General features: G+C 38.5%; 1 protein-coding gene across 2 annotated transcripts in view; it reads left to right on the top strand.

The window, feature by feature from the left end:
• Positions 1–295: 295 nt before the first annotated feature.
• Positions 296–15,939, top strand: part of LOC106063138 (uncharacterized) — a 68,159-nt gene continuing 52,515 nt past the window's right edge. For both annotated transcript variants that reach the window (XM_056037515.1, XM_056037514.1), the window contains exons 1-8: positions 296–478; positions 4,848–4,993; positions 7,263–7,378; positions 8,691–8,854; positions 10,054–10,265; positions 11,243–11,331; positions 12,712–12,818; positions 13,266–13,395. In XM_056037515.1, coding sequence (XP_055893490.1) covers positions 421–478; positions 4,848–4,993; positions 7,263–7,378; positions 8,691–8,854; positions 10,054–10,265; positions 11,243–11,331; positions 12,712–12,818; positions 13,266–13,395 — 1,022 coding nt within the window. In that variant the 5' untranslated portion in view covers positions 296–420. The remainder of the gene's footprint in view (positions 479–4,847; positions 4,994–7,262; positions 7,379–8,690; positions 8,855–10,053; positions 10,266–11,242; positions 11,332–12,711; positions 12,819–13,265; positions 13,396–15,939) is intronic.

The raw sequence follows: 15,939 nt of genomic DNA, 5'->3' as shown, positions 1-15,939 counted from the left end.
AGAAATAAAACGTGTACAAACTTTTTGCCAGTAAGACAGACAAACAGACAGAGTAAGTTGACATAAGATTTGTAAAAAAAAATATTATTGTTGGCCGTGACGTAGTCTTGCCTTATAATTCTTAAGATTAAATTGTCTAAAATGTTGGCATATATGCATTCACTCTAAACATCAATTAGGCTAACTGATCGACTGCTAAAAAATGGTTATTATCTTGATATCACTTAAACTATGATTACAAAAGACAAAAATTAAAAACTTATCACACTAGGTATCTCGCCCACTACACATCCAACACTACACACGCCATTCAGTCTCTCTCTCTAGTCGATATCAAGGATGTACAAGGAAAGATAGGAGTTCGATCAAACAAATTAATTACTGAGAGACATCAAGAAATAAGGTCTCATTCTCTGTGCAATGTTAACCAAGGATTTAATTTGTGTCTATATATTTACTATCTACTGTGTGACTTTTGGTGAGTCCAAAAATGTTAAAATGTATCATTTAGAGATTTCATTTTTAAAATATCATTATTGGTTGGTTTGTGTCTTAGAAGGGTAAAGCACTAGGGTCCCACGTTCCAATCCTGGTGAAGACAGATTTTGGTATATTTAAAGCGCCCATGAGTCTAGCCAGCTCTGATGGGTACCAGGCATTATTTGGGGAAAAGTAAAGGCGGTTGGTCGTTGTGCTTGCCACATGACACCCTCGTTAGCCGTGGGTCACAGAAACAAATGACTTTTTTTATTTTACATCGTTTGACCCATCTGATCTGATAGGGGAACTTTCTATTAAGTTATATACTTGATATTTTGAGCGTTAAGTTGGTTGTATATATCTGAAGCAGACCTATGACGGCCCTTATTTACTTATATGGGATATATGCAACATACGTTATAGCTTATAGCTTAAGGCAACCAAGAAATATTTAGCACTTACAGTGGCTGAGCGGTAAGGCGCTTGGCTTCCGAACCGGAGGTCTTGGGTTCAAATCCTGGTAAAGGCTGGGATTCTTAATTCAGAGATATTTAGCGTCTCTGAGTCCACCCAGCTCTGATGTGTACCTGACATTAGTTGTGGAATTGTAAAGGCGGTTGGTCGTTGTGCTGTGCAAGGTCTGTAAGGGGAATAACTTAATATCTGCACTTAGAGGAACCCCCAAAGAGTCCAAATACGGCACTGGATGTAGGGAACATTGAATCAGAAATAAAATGTACTTTAGACTGTGTGTACATGAGTTATAATAAACTTTTTTTTCTTCTTCTATTCTTAATTTATACATTCATAATTGGTGAATGAATATCACTTTTAAGGGGAAGCAACAAAACATAGAAATAGTGTAATTTTTTAAAATTAGTCTATTGCTCTCCTTTCTCTCTGCAAAGAATAGATATCTTCAGGTTTGACATACTCGACTCCAGTCGTTCAATGTCTTAGTATTTAGTTCTAATAAAATATCTAAAAACAATAAGAAAGATATCAATGCCAGAAACGGACAAGTTTTTAAAATGATTACGAATACGTTTTGAGATTTCCAACCTAACAAGAACAAGCCAGGATTTTTTTCGGGGGGGGGGGGGTTGGGGGGTGAATTTTTTTTTCTCCCCCCCCCCCCGGCGAAAAAAAAATTATATCTATTTATGTGTGTGTGTGTGCGTACAAAATCTTTATTACATTCTGACCCTTCATTCTTTCGGAAGACGTTTATTGTGCCCTAGAATAGGTTCTTCCATGAGTTAGTGGAAAAATTGTAGATTCTCCGCCATTACTAGCAAAGGGGTCTTGGGGAGCGCTAGGAGCTCCCCCAGCGCGGGGCGAAGTCCCACCGCCAAGCACTATTTCTGATATTGAAAACCAACAAAATGCATATTCTGAGGTAGGCTATCTACAGTGCATTTTCCTGCTATTAAAAAGTTCTATTTCAAAAACCTAATGTGTTATTCTTACTAACTTAGACCCTCCCTCGTCGTTCGGCGCATTTGCAATCAAGCTATTTTCATAAAATTGTAGACTCCCCGCCATTACTAGCAAAGGGGTATGGGGGAGCGCTAGGAGCTCCCCATCTCGGGGCGAAGCCCCGCCGCCAAGCACTATTTCTGGTATTGAAAGCCAACAAAATGCATATTCTGAGGTATCTACACTGCATTTTCCTGCTATTAAAAAGTTTTATTTCAAAAACCTAATGTGATATTGTTACTGACTTAGAACCTCCCACGCCGTTCGGAGCATTTGACGTCAAGCTGTTTCCATAAAAATCTGTCACTGGTAATGTCTGAAGCCTCTGCCCACCTACTATGAGGACCTCCATGAATGAGTGGCGTCAAGTTGTACTAGGATATCATTGCAACTCTTCTTATGCTTAATTCATTTTGTCGGAGAACATGTCCCGCAAACCTCATGCGTCGTTCTCTCACAATCTTACTAAGGGGTCGACTCCCAGTTCGGCATTGGATTTCCTTGATTTAGACCCGATCTCTATAACTGACTCCTAAAATCTGTCTTAGCCATCTTTGTTGAGCTACATTTAGCGTTTTTCGATTTCGGTAGATGACTATTCACTGCAGTTTATTAATGGAACCCTGCCACTGGTAAAAATGTGTAACCTCTCTTGAATACGCTCGTGGAATTAAGTGACTGTAGTTTGCTTTAGATTTTATATCGAAAAAAGAAGTTTTAACGTCAAAATCTTCTGTTGGGGGTTCTCCACCTCAAAATGCTCTGTAGGGGGATCTTAAACTCAAAACCATATGGAGGGGTTTTAAACTTTAAAAAAGCCATCTGTAGAAGAAGGGTTTAAACTCAAAACCCCCGATTGGCTTGGCTACGCTCAATTAATTTTAGCGTGTAATTTGCTTTTTTTTATATTGAAGATGTATTTTTAGCACCAAACCCCTCTGAATGGGGGTTTAAACTCAAAACCCCTTTGGGCAACGTTCATAGCATTTTGAGTGCGTAATTTGCTTTTTTTCTTACACTGAAGATGTATTTAAATTTATCCTCAAACCCCACTGGAGGGGAGTTTAAACTCACAACCCCTTTGACTACACTCATAACATTTTTAGTGTATAATTTGCTTTGTTTTTATTATTAAAGAGGTATTTTTTACCTTCAAACCCCGCTGAAGTGGGGTTTAAACTCAAATCTGAGTCAAAACAATTTAGCTACGCTCTTAACATTGTGAGTGATTAATTAGCTGCTTTTTTATATTAAAGAGGGGGTTTATCGTAAATTTTAGACGGGGTTTTAAAATCAAAATCTTCCTTAACTGTTCTCTTGGAATTAGGGGATTTTCGTTTGCATTTTTTTTGTTTTGTTTTATAGAAGAGGGGGAGTTAACTGCAAAAACCCCAGGTAGGGGGTTTAAAACTCAAAAACCCTGGTAGGGGGTTTTAAAATCAAAACAACAAACTCAAAACAACAAACTCAAAACACCTAGTAGTTTTTTTTTAACTCGAACCCCTCTGGTAGGGGTTTTAAACTCGAACCCCTCTGGTAGGGGTTTTTAAACTCGAACCCCCCTGGTAGGGGTTTTAAACTCGAACCCCCCTGGTAGGGGGTTTTAAACTCAAAACCCCTTTGGTTGTGCTGGGGCAAGTGATGGTTTAGTATTAAAATCTCACCTAAAATAAACAAAATCAAAGCAAAAAATCAGTCAATAAATTCCGACTCTTCCCCTTCGGGGGGGGGGGGGATTTCATTTGGGGGGGGGGGTGAACCCCAAACCCCCACCCCTGGCTACGCCCATGATAATGCGTACTTCTTCAAGTTTGATACCGACAATATCCACTCCAATTTTATAGGTTGGCTACCGAACCCAGAGGCGCAGATCCTGGTGAAGACTGGGATTTTTTATTGCGGGATCTTTAGGCCGCCTCTGAGTCCAACCAGCTCTAATGGGTACTAGACATTAGTTTGGGAAAAGTAAAGGCGGTTGTTCAGGCCACATGACGCCCTTTTTAACCGTGGACCACAAAAAGTGATGACCTTTTACATCATCTGCCCTAAGGATTTCTAGGTCTATACTTTGCCTAAACTACGGCCCGCTGTCCATATCCGGCCCTTGAGGCGATACAAACCTGGCCACTCTAATTTTAGCACACACTACAAACTGAAACCTCATGGGGTCAGTCTCACAAAATAAAACCTCATGGGGTCAGTCCCACAAAATAAAACCTCATGGGGTCAGTCCCACAAAATAAAACCACATGGGGTCATTCCCACAAAATAAAACCTCATGGGGTCAGTCCCACAAAATAAAACCTAATGGGGTCAGTCCCACAAAATAAAACCTCATGGGGTCAGTTTCACAAAATAAAACCTCATGGGATAAAACCTCATGGGGTCAGTCCCACAAAATAAAACCTCATGGGGTCAGTCCCACAAAATAAAACGTCATGGAACCAGTTCCACAGCCTCTTAGGATCAGTTCCACTTAATGAAGCCTCATGGGATCACTTCCACTGGGATCACTAAATGTATGCACTGATACGGCCATGACAAATGAGTCTGAAATTTATTTCGCCTTCGGCCGAATTAAATTGGGGTACCACTGCTGTAATTAATCAATTTCTCTACTTTTGGACCATCTTCATGTGCACTCTATGTTCAAGTATACTCTGAGTCCAAAGCTTTTCCAATCATGCGAAAAAACAAAACAAAAATATACATAGACTTTAAAAAGTTATAAAATAAGAAACAAAAAGAAAAGAGCTTAACCTATTCTCTCTAAATGGTTTACCCCTCAACAAGGTAAATGTTTGTTCTATCTAAAAAGCACTTATTGAATGAAATGTGTGCGTATTTGCACCGTGTTTGTTAAATTTCTAATTTCTGTCTGTCCACAGCATTGTCCGTGTGCCCCACGGGATGGGCCCGTAGTGGCTCGAACTGTTACTTCACATTCCCGGAACTTTTGAATAGATCTGAAGCGTCATCGCTGTGTGCCTCCCACTCTTCGTATTTAGTATCCTACTCAACTCAAGACGATTGGGTCAGTTTTGAATTTACGATTTAGGGTTTCGTTTTTCAATAGCGGCACGTTTAATAACTTCTAATTGAATCGCACTTCAATCGGAAGAAGTTAAAAAAAAAAAGTGCTGATCTGGATAAAAGCCTACTCCTAGTCAGATTCAGACAGTTATAACTGGCAATGTATGGATATAATGTCATGACCGAGAAGCAATTAGGAGACTAATTCATAAAGTGCTGGTTATGTATGTGTGTGTGTGTGTGTGTGTGTGTATGAATGTTGTTCGTATTTGTATCTTTATTGTTACAGTTGTAATTATGAGTTGGACAATTATAGTCAAACTGAATTTTGTTTGATCTAATAGAATTATTTTATCTTAATCGAATTATTTAATTTATTCTTTCCTAATTTTATATTGACCAATTTAATGTAAAAACTCTCAGAAGTGTGTATATTTCCTTGTAACAATGAATGTATACTGTACGTAAACATACATAGAAGTAACAAACTGTAGTTGACCCTATCTGTAATTCAATTAATATATCTTTGTTGTTACTATATTTTCTTTGTTGTTAAGTTCAAGTTACATGATAATCTAAACACTTGTTGTGTAAGACATTTTTGAACCAATAGAATCTACTTTGTCACCATACTTATTTCATACTCTAATTTCAATAGTTAAAAAACAATACTGCAATCTTCATACATTAGTGTATAGTAGTTGTTATCACTTCGTTTCCAGTCAATTTAAATGGTGACTTTAACAAAAACAATTAGATGACCTCCTTCAGTCTTACATCGACTATGGTTATACTCATAGAGTTCTATATTATGTGACTGTAGAGAGTCCTATTCTCGGGGGACATTCCCGTTCACATGTAACACGGGTAAAGGTGGTATCAGCTTTGGTGGTTAAGGAAATTTCAACATTTGTTCTCGATGAGCGTCGAAGTCGACACAAATAAAGTCCCTGATATTTATTTGTTGGATGTCAATTATTTGTTGATCTTCAAATATGGATGTCAGAAGAAGAAAACATTTATTTTGAAATTGTGGTGATAGGTATGAGACAGTTCTTGGTGTTTCCATTACATTTAAAAAATGATTTGATAGTAGCGGATTGACTTGAGCTACAAGTTGTAGTGAGGAAATATCAAATATTTGTTACACACTATCTTGGCCATTTTAACATGTTCTTGTAGATGACGATTTTACAAATAATAATTATAATAATGATAATCTTTATTATCCTTTTATATAATCATATAGGCTACATTGGAATGTTAATAGTCATCACGATATGTTTTTATTATGAATTGAATTTTAAAAAGTCGATTTTAACAAAACAAAGAAAAAACACAATGAATAGTCACTGTCATTTTTAGCAAAAAAAAAAAAAAGTTTATTTCGTAGAAGCGGCATTAGGTAGTCAAAACAAAAGGTAAAATTCCTCCTTTTACAGACGTTGCGGTCTATAGGGCAAAATGGTGTTAAGGACTAAGGTCATCTGTTTCTTTGGTTATCGATTAACGAGCAGGGTGACATGTGGCCAGCACAACTTTCCCCAACTAATAAGTCAGAAAATTAAAAATCTCAGTCTTCACCGAGATTTGAACCCAGGGCTTCAGATTCGGACGCAAGCGCTTAACAATTCAACCAAAACGCCCCCCTAAAGCTAGGTAGTGACTATTCGTAATAGCCTACGTTTATATTGGCCTGAGGCTTCACAGCCGCTGGTAGCCCACTCTTACGTTATACGGACGGATGTATGCAGACGCGACATGAAGCTCTTCAAAATCGACACTAGCAGCTGGGAAAAAGTAGCACTGGATCTACATGGAGAGAGAGCATAAAGGAAGGGGCTCGGATTGCAGATGCCATACACAACAGAAGCAGAAAGAAGGGTGATAATGCAACGGCGCCTTTTTATCACATATGCCCAACCTGCGATCGCAGCTGTGTATCAAGGATTAGCCTCTTTATTCATACAAGAAGTTACAAAGGGAAAAGATCGTCTCTCGATACGTAAAATGCCACAGACGTTTATATTGATATTTTAAGCTAGTTGATACATTCTATTACGATGTTATTCTTATTATTGAGTACATATTAGCCTTTAGTACTGTGTGCTATTCTCTTCGTCTTGGGAAACAAAAATCACATTTATTTCAATCATTGCCGTTCTGACCTGTTCTCCCACAACATCAAAACATAAATATCTTGTGTGAAAACTAAACACACGTCTATTAATATGTTATAAATTCAAAAGCAATATATACAATGATTGCAGGATTACATCTCAAGTCTAGTCAAAGCCAGTAACCTAGACAAGGGGTTCTGGACAGGTCTTGAGTTATTGAGAGGCGCGTGGACTTGGGATGACTCCAGTCCATACAAGGAGCTTTAGTAAGTCTTAAATTACGATGTTAGCTATATATAAGAATTAAGAAATACAGAAGAATGTCGATTATCCAGATTATATTGGGACCGGGGGTCTGTCCGGATAATCGATCATCCGGATAACCGAATGCGGAATATTAAAAACGGTCCATTTCACTAACAATTGAAAGAAAATTCACAAAGGGCTATCGCGTCATACGTAAGCATAAAACTATAGTAAAACATACAGGTGAACAAGGTGTTATACGTACTTACGTAATATCCTACTATTATTGGGTGATTGCTGATCATTCCCTACACATCAAAAAGTCCACTTAGAGACCGTACTGTTAAAAAAAACAAATCCGGATATTTGATGTACCGTATAGTTGACGTCCGTATAAACGACGTTCTACTCATCTACTGTATTAAGCATTTGCGAGTTAGTTGAGCCCTGATATTTAAGAGTCAGAAGAATGATTGAGACATATGAAAGGCAATACTAAGTTGGACGTTTATCAGTATTTATTATACCAGTGTTTCCCAAACTTTTTTCCCAAAGAACCCTAGTATACCACGAGGCCTGAACAGGTGTTCCACGAACTAGAGTAAACCATCAGATGAAAATTTAAAAAAGTAAGCAAAGCGTTCCGCTAAATATTCAGAATGTGAGAAGTGTTCCGTTGTAGTATAATTCAACCGCACACTGTGTATTATAAAAGGTTGTTGTTGTTGTTGTTGTTGTTGTTGTTGTTGTTGTTGTTGTTGTGTTTTTTTTTTTTTTTTTTTTTTTTTTTTTTTTTTTTTTTTTTTTTTTTTTTTTTTTTTTTTTTTTTTTTTTTTTTTTTTTTTTTTTTTTTTTTTAAAATATAATTTTTGTCATTGTAATGCATTTGGTCATATAAATTTGAATATTGTGGTGATAATTGTAGCTACAACGACCAAAAAATCAAATTAAATGTAAAAGTAACGAAACCCTTTCAGACCTTGCGATGCATAGGGCGAATAATGTCAATGTCATATGTTTTTATAACCGACGGTTTGACGAGGGTGTCATGTGGCCAGACCCAAGTAGTGTCAGGTGCCCATTAGAGTTCCTCATTCCTTTGACAATGTTATAGTTTTCTACAACTACAAAATTGATCTTGACTTGTGATTCTCTAGATATATCTTGATTTATTATATCTCATTGTCTAGTTGAATTGTTTTAAAATTGAAACCAACTACCAATGCAATTATGCTTCGGCCTACATCTTTAGAAAAAAAACTTTATTAATAATTATAGCCTATATGATTATACATTCTCTTGCGGGATAATCATATCACTGTTTCCCTACAGTCGATGGCAAACCCCAAACCAGCCAGGTATAAATTACGTTGGCTACATCCCATCCCCGACCAACACTTTGATGTGGGGGAAGCTGGTCCTGAATGGAACCAACGTGTTTCTTCAGTTGGAGGCCAATACGACAGAGCTGCATCCGTTTTGCAAGAGAGAGATAGGTAAGTTTAGCTTTTAGATAGAGCTATTTTTTTTTAGTAGATCAATAGATCAGATTTGAATGTATAAAATAGTGTAGTCCAATATGTTAGTTATCACATATTTTTGGTTGGAATGGCATAATACTGTTGTAAACCTGTTGGTGACACAGATGGGGGTAGTGCTGTGTGTGTTTTTAGCCTGCCCAAATCGCCCCAGTCCAGCGCAGGACGAGCGGTCAACCTTGACCAGTGACAGTACACACCAGTTCGGGAAGGACCAGTGTCGTAAATATTATGCACGTAAGTCACGGCGAATGTAATCAAGCGAGTGGTCAAGCGACGTTCCATGCGTTTCTAGAAGGTTCGAGGCCAGTAAAGACACTATATAAGAGCGAGTGTGTCAGAATCACTTCACGGCACTTCACGTTACCTCGCAATGTGACCAGTACGAGGGAGAACCAGCACGGTCTGTGATTTTCAAGTCAGGCGGAGCAAGGCTAGGTTTTTGGAAAGTTAGTGTAATGTTGTTGCCAACTGTACAGTGTTGTAATGTATTTGAAATGAAATTGCTACTGTTACTTTGGAGCCCTGAGTTGTTAGGTTCTTTAAGTTCGTTGTGTCGTGTGGTGCAGTTTGAAGAGAGCCTGGATAGTAGGAGAGACGTAACAATACTGATGGCAAGCTAGCTATTATAATAGCATTAATGTTAGATTTTATGATCTATCTCTATATTGAAATGCTGCTTCTTCCTTAGTGCTATTAGAGCATGGAATGGGTTGCCTGAGCGAGCCAGGAAAACCAGTGACTTGGCAGAATTTAAGTCATTGGTTAACATGCATGACTAAATCATAATGCATGACGCGTAGGACGTAATCATCATCTTTTTTGAAGTAACGTCTGCATTACATAAGATAGAAGGCTGTGAATGTGAATATCGTCAACAAGCAACAATGAAATTAATGTTTCAAATGATGTCAAGATCCTTGTTTATGCTTTTAAAGGTTACTATCGGCTCCAAAAAAGTATATATATAATTTGTATTTCATATCATCCATGTATATTAAGCATGCTGCGAAACACTTGATTATTAGTTAAAGAATTTTTTTTATTTTAAATAATATAAGTGTCACCTGTGGAGTCTAGTTCTAGTTCTTTTTAGAGTAATTATCTATAATTATAGACCTATAATGTCAGCTTTTTTTTAAATTTATTTTTTTCAGATGCGCGAGATCTCTGCGATACGAGCGAGAATTGGGTGAGACTGCGTGCGGAATGTTATAAGTTATTCCCGCCATCCACATGGGCAGACGCAGTCAATGCTTGTCGCGCCACCAGCGGTCATCTTTTGGCGCCAACAAAGGATGCCGACCTGACTTCCATTACTTCTCTTTTAACATCTAACATTAGCATCTGGGTGGATGCAACAGACTCGGTATTACAAAGTAATTTTTTTTTTGGGGGGGGGGGATCTGATTCGTGTCTATTTTGATGTTTTCTTTCTACCCGTAAAGAAGCATTGCCAACATGTACCTACACATTGTGAAAATATCATTATTAAACTATTATATATCACGCTCCTATGACAGATTGAAGTAATAATAACCTACTATTAAAATGCATGTTTTTTACAAAGCTTATACCAACTCTGTCTGTTTGCATGTCTGGTAAAAAGATTGAACACTTTAATTCTCCCACACCCATTATCGTATCAAGTTTAAACTTTTCACAATTATTCATTAATGAAGGCAATATGTGAATCAATAAAAATAAAATAACCAAATAGTCTATTAATCAATGGTGATTACTAAACATGTTTGATACATTATGCAGAGACAAGGCTAAATGTTTGGGGTTTTGTCCCCTTAAATTATTGTACACGTTATTTCTCCCATATCCAATCTCGGACAAGTTGAAGCTTTAAGCAATTTTTGTACCTAACAAAACACGAGTCATTTAAAAATTAAGTAATTATTTAATTGATTTTTGGTAATTAATTTTTTTTGGATAACTATAATGGAAAAAAATTAATTCTACATTATTGAAATATATAGTTGATATTGAGGAGTTCTTCCCCATTGATATTTTTAAAAAGTATTTTATATTTTGCTAGGCAAAATGTGGGTCATAAAACTATTGGGTCAAAAGGAAAGGAGGTATGCAGGTTTAAGGGATTAATTAAACTAACAATTATTGTTTTTTTAATTTGAAACTGGCGAATTTAATTTTTTTTTATCTCAAATGTTATCTAGAAGCCTTTAAATTAATGTCTCTTCTTTATAGGTATCAGAGTCAATTAAGGACAAAAATTACTAAAATTTAGATACAACCATTTGTTTTAGATTAAATTTAAAGTAATGTTATATTTTTGTTTCCACATGCGATTAAAATATTGTAAACCTTTGTTTCCAGGACAGTCTCGGACTATTCTATACCAGTACTAAAGACAGAGTAAGCTACTTGCCCTGGTTGTCAGACCCAACAGGTGGAGGATACGCCATGTACGTAGGCCTATTTCCAGATGATCCTAATATGTTTTTGTTTAGGCATGTACAAGTGAGAAATGATTAAAAATAATTACACAATTTGTTAACAATAAGCGCAATAACGAGTAGAGAATAAAGGATGGCTGCCTGGTCGTGCGGTATGCGCTCTGGACTCCTCGATGGCCCCAGGTTCATACCCAGCCCGCTGCCATTCCTCGTCGTTCTGCGGGATGTTTGGACTAGGAAGTAAATTATCTTTAGCTCTGAAGGAACATAAATAGTAATGCAAAGTTTTAACATGATCCGAGAAAGGAAATTGGGAGAAATAATAAATAACAATATTTAAATGTACGCCGTTTTTCACAAATAAATTTTAGTTCTTATGACATTTTTTAATCTGGTGTTACCCTTGATGGCTATCACCCAATGCAGTATGTACATCTTGAGACGCCGCTCGGCGAATCAATTATTTTTCTTAAAGAACCAAATAAAAAAGCAAGAATAAATGTTTTGATAATAGTAGGCCTAATGTATGACTGATTTATCTTAAAAGATCAATAAAGTCAACTTGTCGACCCACGGCGTAGCATACGCCGCTATTTCGCAGGGCCGGCCGCAGTGGGCCCTGCAAATTAATGCTAATTCTAGTTGTAAATAATTAAATTAAACCATTTCATAAATTAAAACAGATTTCCCGTGGCCTCCTGATTTACCAGGAACTTCTGGAAATCTACAGAAATTGCAAAATATACGAAAAAGTCCTGGAAATATCCGAAATTAAAATAAAAATCTTTTGAAAAATCATACAAATTTCCTGAAATATATAGACAAAAATTGTCATTTTGGGGTGTCATTCAATCTGGAAAACGCCAATCATACGCGCGGACAAAAAAAAAACGGCATTATGCAATACACGTAATTGTGGAATGTGGCGAAAGAAGCTTCTCGCACCTCAAACAAATGAAGAATTACTTTGTAATGTATGTAGGAAATAGAATTTTTATAATATACTGTATGACTTTGCTACACGCAAGGCTCGTAAAGTAATTCTGTGCGTAGTAAAGAATTAATAAAATGCAAAGACGAATTTATTTTCTAATACAAATACAAACTCTTAATTATCCGTATCCCTACCCAAACCTGGCCCCGCGAAATCCGTTTCGCATAGGGCCCCACAGCGGTTATGTCCGACCCAGCTATTTAGTGACGAGTGAATACTACTTGTTCTCCCCCCCCCCCCCATTTTTTTTTTCGCCGCTTAAGTTACGTGAATAACTCTAGTCCGACTTGCAGAAATAAAAGATGATCTTTCCATTACTTCTTGGTGTCCAAACTGTTGAGCCATGAAGAGAATTATATATATATATATAGATAGATAGATTTATCTTTTCACAGAAATGTCAACAGAACGTGCGCTCTGGCGGCATTTAACGACTCACACTTCGGTTACCAGACTCAGTCCTGCACTGCAGAGCTGCCCTTTGTTTGCAAAATGCCACAAGGTAAGAAATTCTTTGAAACGGCCTTTTCTGAACTATTTTAAGAATCCAGGTAAATATTGTAAATAGATTTTGTATACAGGATTTTTAGGACGCCTCTAGTCCACCCAACTCTAAAGGGCATCTGACATTAATTGGGGGAAGCGTATGTGTTTGGTCGTTGTGCTGGCCACACGACACCTTAGTTAACCGTCGGCCAAAGTACCGATGGCGTTTTCATTATCTTCCCTGTAGATCTCAAGTCCTGAAAGTGGTGCTATACTTTACTATTTAACATTGTGTAATGTCAACACATGGCAGTTCTTCATGAAAGTCGCTGTTGAATTATGCTTGAAATTGAAAAGATTTAATTGACATAATATTTATACAGTATATGTAGAAGCTGAAATTCCCCGTTTGTGTTTAGTTGTTATTAAGTCCCAAACCTTCATCTTCGCCTCTGTTTCACAGGAACCTGTCCCCTTGGATGGATACAGGACGGCATCGACTGCTACCAGCTTCATATACGGCCAGAGGAGAAAATGACATGGTCAGCGGCAGTGGACCATTGCAGCAGACAAGGCGCCACTATGATTCAGTAGTAAGTTGGGTGTTAACCAATGTCTTATAACATTGAAGCCTAAGTCAAGCATCACCTGCCTAAATGTCTAATAATACTAACAGTCTCTTACAATACAATATATTGGACCATAGCGCACTGAGTATCCTATAGTAAGCATGAATGATGCGGTATACAATTGGTACAAACGCAATTTAAACAACCAAAAAAAAAACAAAACAACAAAAGTCTCAATGAACATTTCTATCCTGTCGCTTATTTCCTCTTTAGGTAAAGCAAGTTAACTTCTTATTGCATCTCATTTACATGACTTAGACATCTCACTTTGCAAATCTGTTGCTAGATTTCATGATTCACAAATAATAAGAATATGTATAAAAGTTTAGACCCAGAATAAGTATAATGTTGGTAAGTTATAAGCCTATATTTGTAACAACTAACCAATCGACAATTATACTATAAAAAAGAATCTCATATTAATTAAGCCATAGCCGCCCATAGCCTACCTAAGAACTCCCATGATGAAAATTCATACTTTTACTAAAGAAAACAAAACTAAAACAATGAGACGTGTAGTCGAAAGGATTAAACTGCGTAGCTACCTAACTGAAAGGGGCTAAGGTGATCAAATCGTATTATAGAATATGGAAGGTTATTTTTTAATTCTACAATTTTTAGAATATTTAAATTTGAATTGAAGAGAGTATGGAAATTTCCCGCCCACAACTTTGATTGGACCAGAGAGAAAAAGCCTCATATGGGAACATAGAAGAAGCACTTTAAAAAAAAAAAGTTATAATTATAATAATAAACCATTGAACATGTTTTTTCTATATATTGTTATAAACCTGGTGGTGGCACAGATGGGGGTAGTGGTGTGAGTGTAGTCAGCCGACGCAAATCGCCCCAGGCCAGCGCTAGACGAGCGGTCAACCGTGACGAGTTACGCCGGTCAGCCGAGACGAGTGTCAACACGGCGGTTCGGGAAGGATCGACGGCGGTCCGAGAAGGATCGACGTCGTGAACAGAGCTCAGGAGCGTCACGAGAGTTGTAGTCATCTGACCACCTAGAAACGTCGAGCGGCGTTCTGTCCGGTTCGAGAAGGCCAGTAGGGACCCTATATAAGAGAGGAGGTGTCGCAGTCAAGACGGTCGAGAAAAGGGGCTCATTACAGCAAGGTTCACGAGAGACGGTTCACGGCAGGGGTTCAGAGCCCGGTTCACTACAGTCCGGTCGACTACAGCACAGTTCAGCGGTGTGGTTCTGTACAGAGCATTACGACGGTTCAGTGCGGAGTACTGTCAAGTACAGTTGAGACGGCTGGCGTCTTGATCTTGGTCTGCGATCGAGTCCGACACAACGAGCCTAGTGTGTGAAGTCAGTCCTGAACTGTTGAACCCAGTGCAAGCCCGGAACGAGACGGAGAGGCCAGTGCAAAAGTTGATACTGCGGAACGGTGTTATCGGAGAGATATTTGTACAGTGTACGTGTTGCCAATTGTACAGTATTGGCTGTTATTTATTCAACTATTAAAGTGTTACGTTGCTTTGGAGCCCTGAGTTGTCAAGTTCTTTAAGTTGGTGGTGTATGGTGCAGTTTGCAGAGAGCCTGGATAGTGAGATTCGTAACACTGGTGTCAGAAGTGGGATCGGATCGGAATCGGATTGGATCGGATCTACTATGGCTCGTCTGAAACTGCTGTACGAACTTGAATTTAGAGAACTGAAGCAAGAACTCCGTGATCGAAATCTGAAAACGAGCGGAAATAAAGAAACCTTACAAGCACGCCTCCGAGATGACATTTTGGAAGAAAAAGAAGATCCGGACACATATCTTTTTGAAATCGAACCTAACTTGCTGGAACAGATCAATTCCAAGATAGATGCCATGAACACCAAGATAGCCGCTATGAACCAACGCATACCTGCTGTGGAGGAGAGAATCATCAACTCAGACGTTCGTTCAGATGCTAAAACCAGAGAGAGGAGCCTTGGTGGTGATCATGAGGACCCATTGAAACCTGACGAAGCCGTTGAGAGACATATGCAAGTCGAGAGATACCAGCCAAGCCCGAACCTAACAGACGTTGGTTCAGCTGCCAAGACTGGAGAGGAAAGTCCTGAAGGTGGTAAAGAGAATCCAAGGCAGTCTGACGTTGACGTTGATGGATATTTGAAAGACGAAAGTCATCGACAGGGTCTGAAACCAACAAGCGATTGGCCCGATACTGAGACGAGAGAGAGAGGTCCTGATGGTGGTGAAGAAAGCCGAATGGAGCCTGAAGCCGAAGACGAGGGACCTTTGCACGAGGAGTGTCACCAACCTGCCCCACGAGCATGCCCTCCAGACAAGGCTGAAGATGATGACCTGTCGCACAATTCCCCGCCCTGTGGATTTGAAGCCCATCCCAGTCCTTCTTCGCAAAGCCCTATGAAGCCACCTCTTTTGCCAACGATCCTGGTATCCCCAGCCCTTACATCCTATACCTCTCCATGTGTCAAGTGGCTGTCATCGGTACCGACCGACAAGAGAGAGATGCAACCACAACGTCACTGCAACGAGAG

This window comes from Biomphalaria glabrata, chromosome 8 (genome assembly GCF_947242115.1).
Source record: "Biomphalaria glabrata chromosome 8, xgBioGlab47.1, whole genome shotgun sequence".
NCBI classification, from domain to species: domain Eukaryota; kingdom Metazoa; phylum Mollusca; class Gastropoda; family Planorbidae; genus Biomphalaria; species Biomphalaria glabrata.
This window is presented reverse-complemented; position numbering and strand designations above follow the sequence as displayed.